The 10,946-nt window shown below is 41.1% G+C and overlaps 1 protein-coding gene across 3 annotated transcripts in view; it reads right to left on the reverse strand.

The window, feature by feature from the left end:
* Positions 1–10,946, reverse strand: part of LOC128702140 (chloride channel protein 2) — a 300,885-nt gene that overhangs the window by 122,936 nt on the left and 167,003 nt on the right. Inside the window, exons 1-2 of one of the 3 annotated variants that reach the window (XM_053796195.2) lie at positions 1,436–1,452; positions 591–861 (exon numbers count right to left, since the gene is read on the reverse strand). The exons of the other annotated variants lie outside the window; for them this stretch is intronic. Coding sequence (XP_053652170.1) covers positions 591–749 — 159 coding nt within the window. The 5' untranslated portion in view covers positions 750–861; positions 1,436–1,452. Of the gene's footprint in view, positions 1–590; positions 862–1,435; positions 1,453–10,946 lie in introns of those variants that run through there. 3 annotated transcript variants of the gene reach the window in all.

A 10,946-nucleotide genomic window follows, 5' to 3' on the forward strand; every position in this document is an offset into this window, starting at 1 on the left:
TTATACATTACACACTATAATAATCTAATACAAATTATAAGCTTAAGTTTTACAGATTATCAGTATGCTACAAAAGCTTCCTGTGTGACAGTTTTCAATTAGCAGCAGCCTACTTCTAGCGCTGCATATTAGTTCTAACAAGTCTCTCTTTCTCTTTCTGAAGCGTCACCTGGTAGTTGCTTCTGGATAACACGTTCACACTGACACTCGGTTGTGGGCTACTATCACGCAATATATACATGAAGAGTGAATTCAAGTGATGTACGGTATTCAACCCAATGAGTGGAGTAGATTCATTACATCGTCTAGTAACTGATGCACTACCTTCTTGGTCCCCTGCCCAGCATTCATCAAGGCTACTAGCTATGAATGAACCATTGAAAATTAAGCAACTCACCTGCTGTGACACGAGACACGTAAAGTGTAGAGTATTTTACTGACGAAACGTTTCGCCACGAATGATTTTCTTCAATCCTGAAATGGACTGAAGATGCCAATGGTGACGAAACGTTTCCTCAATAAAATATCCTAACACTGAATATATAATGTCATAATTATAGGTAGTTTTTCCCAATTCTTCCGGAACTGACCTGTTGGATCTCATACTCGAAGGGGTCGATATCAATAGGGAGGTGGCGAGTGTCGTGAGCTGGGATCCAACACTCTGAACCCCAGCTGAGACGGTAGGTATCCATCCTCCTACCCTCTCCTTCCAGCTCACAACCATGCTTGTACCTGTGGCTCCTCATCACACCACTAGTTTATTATCTAGTGTTAGGCCTGTGTGCTGTGTCCGATGGCCTGCATGGTACCACAACACTCATGTCTCAATCACACTTTGACCGACAGTGTAAAAAAAATCTGTACGAGTCGTGTGGAAAAATTATAAAAAAAATCGTTTAACTTATTAATAAACACGTTAACAAAATATTCAGAAATTCTATAACTAGCTGGTCTTTAAGTCTTGCTATTGCTAGAACCACGATCCTAAGAATCTAATGCGTTGTCACCCAGGGTTGGACACAAGTTCTATGCCCGTCGATCTAAATCTCTCACAAGCTGTGTTTACACCGTGGCTCCTTTTTATTATAATGGGAAAACTGACAGGGCGGCCAGAATTGCACAACACTTTAAAAACATCCCGTCACCTGGTTCCGTTACAACATTCACAAATGTATGTACCATCACTTGGCTCTGTTACAATAATAACAAACGACGTTGTTCACGTTTGAACAATATCTACAAAAAGCACTAAATCTAACACATTTCGTACTGATATTTGAAGTGTGACGATGGATGATTCACTGAGTCCTAAACAAGGCTTTTCGCACCACCATTTCAAACTCTCATTGCCAGAACCCGGCCCACAGGCAATGAGTACTACCGACAAGGCCTACACAATCAGCCTCGCACTGCTAGGACCCCCTCAGCCTACACAGTCAGAACTCTCACTGCCAGGGTCTGGCCTACACACACTCCAGCAGGAAACTAGAACAAGAGGCCACACGTCCCCCCACAATGAGGCTGTTCCTCCCCTTTAACAACACTATCCCTTTTCACGGCCATCACACTTCCACAATGGAAAATTGTCGCCCTTATGGGGGAGGAGAGAGAATGGGAAAGAATGGAACGGGGACCCAAACACCATCCTCCACTCTTTGCGTATATATATAATTGTCTCAATTGTATATAAATCGTATATTTCAATATTTATTTTATAAAGAACAAAATATTCCAGTGTTAATGTATAGGAGAATGACAGCCTTAATGATTCACATACAACGGACAAGTTTTGTGATATGATGTATCATACTAACATATAGAATTGTTGCACACTAAGAGCACATTGTATTTTATTCGGCGTATGTCACACACCCACATAGGCATGCCCTCCCAACCAGTGAACTAGGTGCTAAGAGTATAACGAGCAGGGCCCCCTTGTTATGCTAGCACCTTGGTTCATCCCAGCCAATCCCATGGAAGTCCACCAAAGTTGCGAAGCCGATGTTCGACACTCGTGAATCAACACTTGAAGACTTCCAAGTCTGGTCGAAGACGGTTCTTACTGTGTCTCTTGCTCGCAAATTGCCTTTCTGTACATATACTATATAAATACTGTGCATATACTTTCTGTTGTGAGGAAGGAAACATATACAAGTACTTAAACTCAATGCTGTCTTTTGCTCGTTCCTCATTTCTACCTTTGTTATCGTGTTACAACCAGGTGTGTAGGCCACAAGACTACACCTGTGTTCGTAGTAAGTCCCTAATTTTTGAAGTATTGCATCCGTTTTCAAGAAAGTACAGACGCGTCAGTTTTAAGGTGATAAGGACGCTGTATGACCCTTGTGGGTTTAGTGCTTAGTTTTGTTTATAATAATACGGTGATAAGGTTGAGAGCCAAGTGAAGTGAGAGGCAACATCCCAGCCTAATTATGTTAGGATACCCGTTGCAAATAAAGTGACATTTTATTGTGGCAACGTTTCGCTCTCCAGGATTATTATAATCAAGGGGAGCACTAAACCCGTAGGATTATGCAGCGCCTGTGGGGGGGATGTGGACGGTATTCAGGCTTAATCCAGGGAACTGGAGCACAGATCCAATTCCCTAGATCCAGAGCCCCTCACCAGCATCAAGGAACCTTCTTTGAGGGGTCGCTCTCCAGGAGCGAAACGTTGCCACAACAGGATACCAGTAATGACATCATCCCAGGATACAATACTAGATAGTAATGCGCACTTTTTTAACACGGGGTGTCAAACCTAGCTCCGGTAGGCTAGAGGATGCATAACCAGTTCCGGCTCATCACTGGACAAAGATCCATGTCAGGAAACACTTATCATGTGTCCTGACAAATAAATCATGGCCACTAATCATAAGGCCAGATTCACCAGGCCTCGGCCACAGGGCCGTCTTTACTGGTAGCTATGGTGGTGCAAGTGGGTAGTTGTGGTGCAAGTGGGTAGTTATGGTGGCGCATGTGAGTAGTTGCGGTGGTGCAAGTGGGTAGTTGTGGTGGTGCAAGTGGGTAGCTGTGGTGATGCAAGTGGGTAGTTGTGGTGGTGCAAGTGAGAAGTTGTGGTGGTGCAAGTGGGTAGTTGTGGTAGTGCATGTGGGTAGTTATGGTGCAAGTGGGTGACTGGTCGTGCACATGGGTCAAGGAAGTCAGTGGTGGTAGTGCAGCTGGGAAAGAGGTGGATGTGGTGGTGGAGTAGGTGGGAGAAGTGGCTGTGGTAGTGGTGCAGGTTGGGATATGGCGACTGGTGGCGGTGCAGATGGGATGTGGTAGTGGCGTAAGTGGGATGTGGTGGTGGTGTGAGTGGTAGGGAGGTGGCTGTGGTGGTGATGCAGATGGGATGTGGTGGTGGTGCAGGTGGGATGTGGACTTGGTGCAGGTGGGATGTGGTGGTGCGAGTGGTAGGGAGGTGGCTGTGGTGGTGATGCAGGTGGGATGTGGTGGTGGTGCAGGCGGGATGTGGAGGTGGTGCTGGTGGCGTGCTTGGTGGTGCTAGGATCGTCCCCCACTCCCTAGCCACTGGCCAGCATACTGACAGCCTATAATCAATGCACACTGTCTATCTCCCCCTCCCCCTCCTCCACTTCATCATTAATTCATCTATTAATAACTATCAATTCATTTCCGCTCTCTTCAGTCCTAATCTACGGGTTTTACACACCACATTAATACAAAACTGGAGATATTTACACTTACGATCTAGCTACCCCAGCTATCACACAATGTCAAGACGCTCACGGGTTTTCAAGCTGCAACCTTGATGACATTAATTTCTTAATGGCAAAATTTCCAGGCCACTCTTGTAATTATCATTATCTATGGAAAGCGTTAAACTCGTGGACGTCATTCAGCGAAAGCATAGGTGAATGTTCAATCTTCTGTCCACTAAATGCGATGGAGGTAGGCTTCATCCTAGGCTGCTGATTTTCTACACTTCAGATGACTATACTCTAACCATATTTCATTAACTTTAGCCAAATACAGGCCATTAATTACATTCCAGTGACTTTAGCCTAGTACACTCCATTAATTATATTTTAGTGACTTGAGCCAAGTACAATGAAAAAAAATTCATAATATTTCTAGGAGGAGTGGGTGGTTATTAAAAGAAGCAGGAATTTTTTTTCGTTCTCCATGCACGAGATTGCGATATGGATTAAAAAGAATGAAAGTGAAATTACAGAACCTGCTGTAGAGATCCAGTGCAGGTGTGAAGACGACACCTGGACACACATCGTTTCCCGTTATCAACTATGGCTGCCAGTTGCATGACTTGCTAAATCTTCCGCTATTTGTGAAGAACAGCAGCGGCAACACCAACTGCAGGGGAAACACCAACAGCAAAGGTTGGAAGTAATGGCAGCAGCAGTATTAACATCACCATCAACAGTTTAACAACAACAATAAAACCAACAGCAGCGTCGACGGCAAAACCAGCAAGAATATCTAAAGAACAGCAGCAGCAACAGTATTAATTTAAATATGTACAAATCTAAAATCAATAAAAAATCCTTCTCCAGTACACAACAAAATCCCAAACAGTATTAAGAACCACGAACTACTACGCCGACGAACTTAAAAAAAAATGCGTGGAAAACACACGAGACGCTATCTTCTGCTCTAAAGCCTTACGAGTTTTGGACTTTATAAGGATCGAGAAACAAGCAATACACATTACCCCGGAGGTATAACCTGGGTGGTATAATAACCCCGGAGGTATAACCTGGGTGGTATAATAACCCCGGAGGTATAACCTGGATCGAGAAACAAGCAATACACATTATCCAAGCCTAGCCTCAGGATTAGAACTCTGGAAACCAATCAAAGGTATGTCACAGGTAACACGTAACGCTCGAGACCGTGGTTATGAGGATGAGTTTCAAAATCCACACTGAAAGGAAAAAATGATAATGAGGGTAAAATTGGCAGGGTTCAGCAAGTGTCATGACAAGCTGGGGTTGTTCCCACAATATGATGGCATCCTGTGAGGGTTCCCCACTACCACCATCAATATTTAGTCTGTGTCTTTATGGACATCTACAAACAACTTTTTTGAGGAATTACATTAGAACGGTTGTTGTTTAACAGATACAACTATGGAATTCAAATATCAGGTGATATATATGGGAAAAAATCTTAGCAGAAATACAAAAAAATCCTTGATAAATACCTGTGCAACATTTGGAAATCATTATTCTAGAAACGTTTCGCCATTGCGTAGCGAAACGTTTCTTGAATACAGATTACCAAATGTTGCACAAGTATCTTATCAACTTGTTGGTTATCTAAACCATTTATACACAAGTAAATCTTTAGTCAAGAATAACAGAATAATTTTTAGCGGATATACAGAATAATGGAAATCAAACATTTTACGATATACAAGTACAGAAAACAAATACGGGGCGATATGTAATGACAGAAAATGAATATTTGAAGATATGCAACAATAGAAAACAAATCTGGCGACATACAATAATAGAAAACAAATATTTGGCGCTATGCAATAGGAAATAAATATTTGGCGATATACAACAATAGAAAACAAATACCTGGCGATAGACCAAACGGGGAAAAAGTATTTCTGAATATACAGCAAAAACGAGTCTACCAATGTGTTCTTGTGCATAATTTTTAACAACTGTTTTACTATACAAGTTATTACTATACATATTATAATGTGGCAAATGCCTGGCTGGCAAGGCTCTCGCTTCACACACAGAGTGCCCGGGTTCAATTCCCGGCGGGGTAGAAACATTTCGACGCGTTCCTTACACCTAGTGTACCGTTCGCCTAGCAGCAAGTAGGTACCTGGGAGTTGGTCCACCGGTGTGGGTCGCATCCTGGGGGACACGACTGAGGACCCCAATGGAAATAAGACAAGACAGTCCTCGACTATCTTAAAACCCAACAAAAAATATACAACCGAGTCCTTAAGTTTTTTTCCTTATTTACATAGGTAAATATGTGTAGCATCCTCGTGTTCTAGGGGCGGTTGTACTGTTGGTAGCACAAATAACTATTTTAAAAGACATTAAAACAAACTACGCATTGCAAATTATTATTATTATAATCAAGGGGGAAGCGCTAAACCCGGAGGATTATACAGCTACGCATTGCAAAACATATCAAAGCAAACTGAAACCTAGTCAAGGACACATTTCCTGCCCCGATATATATAAGTGTTAAATAAGTTATTACTGTTCAGATATAAATTATGTAAGAATCTGCAAGACAGTGTTTTTCTGGAGCACTATCCTGATCATTAATCTAACAGGTATAACCCCAGAGGTAAAAACAACTCCAGGGGTACAACCTGGGTGGTACAATAACCCCGGAGGTATAACCTTTGTGACTTTGTCAATGGTCCAAGTCGGACCGAAACGTCGTCGTAAGCTTCTCTCTTTTATGTGCGGGTTATTTGTGTATCGTTCCAGTCACGGTATTGTGCCTTTTTGTTATTTAGGTATAACCTGGGTGGTATAATGACCCCGGAGGTATAACTCGGGTGGTATAACCCCCGGAGGTATAACCTGGGTGGTATAATAACCCCGGAGGTATTACCTGGGTGGTATAATAACCCCGGAGGTGCAACCTGGGTTGTATAACCTCGGAGGTGTAACCTGGGTTGTATAATAACCCCAAAGGTATAACAACTCCAGGGGTATAGCCTGGGTTGTATAATAACCCCAAAGGTATAACAACTCCAGGGGTATAGCCTGGGTTGTATAATAATCCCGGAGATATAACCTGGGTGGTTTAATAATCCCAGAAGCATAACCTGAGTGGTATAATAACCCCGGAGGTGTAACCTTGGTTGTATAATAACCCCAAAGGTATAACTCCAGGGGTATAGCCTGGGTTGTATAACATCCCCGGAGGTATAACCCCAGGGGTATAGCCTGGGTTGTATAATAACCCCGGAGGTATAACCTGGATGGTATAATAACCCAGGAGATATAACCTGGGTGGTTTAATAACCCAGGAGATATAACCTAAGAGGTATAACCAAGGATACAACAACCCCGGATATAACCTAGGATATCCTTCAAAGATAGTTTGACTTTATTTTGTTAACTTACAGCTATCTTATGTAGTAACATAAGTATAACTGTTTAAAACTGTGAATTGAACCTAAATAAAAGCTAATTTACTTGGGTCCTCCTCGAGGAGGCGACCCACAACACTCGACAAAGTTTTTGTTTAGGCATTTTAGCTGTAACATCCGAAGATTTTTTTACAATGGTCTTGAAGAGACACTGGTATTTAAGGATTCTCTCTCTCTCTCTCTCTCTCTCAGGATCTTGGGGGTGAGTATAATACCGAGCACATCTCTTGAGGCGCACATCAACCAAATAACTGCTGCAGCGTTCCGGTACTTCAGTAAGGAATCGTTCTAGACTCTGTACACCATGTACGTCAGGTCCATATTAGAGTGCGCAGCACCAGTTTGGAACCCACACCTTGTCAAGCACTTCAAGAAATTAGAGAAAAAGCAAAGATTGCAGCAAGACTAGTCCCGGAGCTAAGGGGCATGTCCTGCGGGGAGAGGTTAAGGAAAATCGACCTGACGTCACTGAAAGACAGGAGGGACAGGGAAGACATGATAACGACGTATAAAACACAGAGGAATTGACAAGGTACTTAGGGACAGGATGTTCGAGAGATGGGACACAGCAACAAGGGGTCACAACTCGAAGTTGAAAACTCAGATGAGTCACAGGGATGTTAGGAAGTATTTTTTCCACTCATAGAATTGTCAGGAAGTGGAACAGTCTGGGGAGTGATGTAGTGGAGGCAGGATCCATACATAGCTTTAAGACGAGGTATGATAAAGCTAATGTAAAAGGGAGAGTGAACATAGTAGCGACCAGTGAAGAGGCGGGGCCAGGAGCTATGAATCGCCTCTTGCAACCACAATTAGGTGAGTACACACACACATTATGGAAATGAAACCCAGAATAGTCCAATACAGACTATTCAAATTCAAAGTTTATTCTCTATAAAGATTACAATGTTGAATTTACAGAATTTGGTTGTTGTGTGGTTTACATGTAGTTAAATAATGATTACAGAGTGTACCACTAGAACGCCTAGCATGGCTAGGCATTTCGGGCAGACTTAGTTTAATTCTTTATTTTAAAATATTACAAATTATGAGGTAAGTTGGTATTATGGCTAAGTGACTAAATACTAGTTTGTGAGTTTAGCAATGTGAATGCTTTTGTTTTGGCACAGTACATAGTTTCAGTATTGGAGTATCATAGGATTCATTATTTTAAGATTGAGATTAATATTTCTGTTTATGGTCAAATGGGTGAGTGAAAGTGTGAACCAGTAGATTCAGCCCATCTTCTTAAGTAGTCAGCATTTCACTGTGGCTAAAACAGTTGGATGGGTCACTTACAGGACCCTTAAACAGAACTGTATGCTGGATTTGATTTAAACAGACTTGTCTTAAGTAATATACTGTGTTGGGTAAATACCCGTTTTCCCAATAAAGTGAAACGATGAGATCTAGTTTCATTGGGGTTCTGATGAATATTTTCTAGTTAATTTAATCATTTGTTATACTCTGAGCTACATTAGACTGTTTATACGTATTGTGTAAGAGTAAACAGTGCTGAATATCAGTAATTCTAATTTTATAAAACAATATTTTTAACGTGTAATGTAAATTTGCAAACATCCTCGCAAAATCAAAGTTACCCTCCAAGAATTCTCCGTTTTCTCTCGTCTCCCCAAGAAAACAACATACGCCGGTATAACTTTACAAGATTCAACAGTTTGCTTCTTTCTTACACAATGAAATACGAATTAATAGAATTTTTCATTCTTAAATTTATTCTACAAACTGTTTCATATACAGATTGTATACTGCATTGTACAGAATGTCACATAACGTTGACAAGTAAGCTTGTCTAAGGAAGATACTGCAGACTATTATAATTTTATTTTCGTTAAAAGTTTATGATACAGATATTGCAAGAAGTCTACAGTACGCACAGTCTTGCGGGCAGACTTAAACCAATACTGACAAGTAAAATATAGTCACGACTCAAGTGAAAAGAATTTATTTGTGATATTATTTGTTTACAAATCAAAATTAATATTTGGATGGGCAGAATAAAAATTATAATATAGTATAAAAACAGCAATAATAATGATGTGTTGTTAAAAATAGTCAATAAATTAAACATTTGAGGCATGATTAAGGAAAGAACAAAAGAATAAAGGAATGCTGGGCAGGTCCCCCCTCACCCATTCTTATACCTGTCCAACCTATATTTTAAGCTACCCATAGTTCTCGGTCAAATGACGCTACCTGGGCGTTTGTTTCACTCATTTGCAACTCAATTGGTAAACCAGTACTTCCCAATATCTTTTAGCAAGTTTATTCAGGTATACACAAACAGTTACATAGATTATCATACATAGCAGCATATGTGTAGAGAACCTAGGATAACCCAAAAAAGTCAGACAAATTTAAATGTGTCCAACCTGAATCCATTGCTGAGAGTCCTGTCTTGGATACTTGCATCAAATTATTTATATCCTTTTTATTTGTTCCTCCTACTTTCTCCATATACATATCCTTCTTGACATATTTCGCTATGATCTCTTAGTTCCTATCTGGACTGTACTATCTGTATCGTTTCTAAGCTTGTTGGAGAAAGCAAAATTATACTCGATCTTATATTTGTTTATATTATATTCATCAAGGCATGGACCTCCTGAGCATGCTACCGAAGACATTTATATGAAATATTATATATTTAAGGACGCAGGAGTCTGAGTACCAACCATTATATCTACACGCACTATGAACCCTACGGTAAGCAACTCTTGGCGGCTTTCCAAATATCTAAGCTATCAGCGTCATCAAGACTCCATACTGACACCACTCTCTTCTCCCTCTTCCATCCCTCCCTCCCTCTCCTTCCTGTCCTCCCTCCCTCTTATGATGTGATACAAATTCACCTTTTTTCGGTTGATTAATAAGCATAAAGAAAGACCCAGGTCATGACCAAAAATTCCAATGAGCGAGTCGTCATATGATTGACCTACGTCAGGATAATTTTCCACTGACGACTAAAATACCTCAAGCTCTCCCTCCACTACAAACATTCCCTCTAGAAACATTAACCACATTTTTCAAGAGTCACCTTCCTCAGGGTCATCCCAAGTATAAGTACCTGGGATACCAACCCATGGCAATTAAAACATCCATGACCACAAGCTACAGTAACTGTTGGATTATACACCACAGACTAGACATCACCACCAGAGCTACAACCATCATCTTGGAAGTAATTTACATCTTAAGAGTTGGAGTTCATTTTGTTGGCTAAGCTGAGGCTGCTTCCGACTGGCTTTCACCGATCGCGTGTCTGTGAAGTTCTGGCGCCAGCCCACTGACCAGTGGTGCATTACTGCGTGGTTCACCTCCATATCTCCCTCCCACTGTCACCAGAACTGCAGCTACACAAGGGCACAAATAGAATCTCAACACAAAAATTGAGCAAGGTACCTGAGAAATACAGGAACATATTCAACGTGAGGGCAGCAAGTGGAACGCACTAGAGGAAAAGTTCTTACAAAGACAAGAAAACAATGTTTCTGTTATTACTCTGGTATCATCCAAACCATAACAACACAGAATTATGAAGTACAATGAGGAGTTATACAAAACTGAGGTAATAATATATGACTTTACCTCTCCATAATTTAATTATTTAGAGGTAATTGCCAAACCCGCTGGGGTCATATGAATAGTGCCTAGGACATAATAGGCAATCAGGTTTGATCCATGGAAGGGAAGAAAAAGTCCAGTTCCTTGAATCAAGAGTCCCTTACTAGCATCATGGAACCTTCCTTGAATGATATATACTCACTTTTAAGAATTATTCATCACTTCTTGTGATGACA

The sequence above is a fragment of the Cherax quadricarinatus genome, chromosome 83, assembly GCF_038502225.1.
Source record: "Cherax quadricarinatus isolate ZL_2023a chromosome 83, ASM3850222v1, whole genome shotgun sequence".
Lineage (NCBI taxonomy): Eukaryota > Metazoa > Arthropoda > Malacostraca > Decapoda > Parastacidae > Cherax > Cherax quadricarinatus.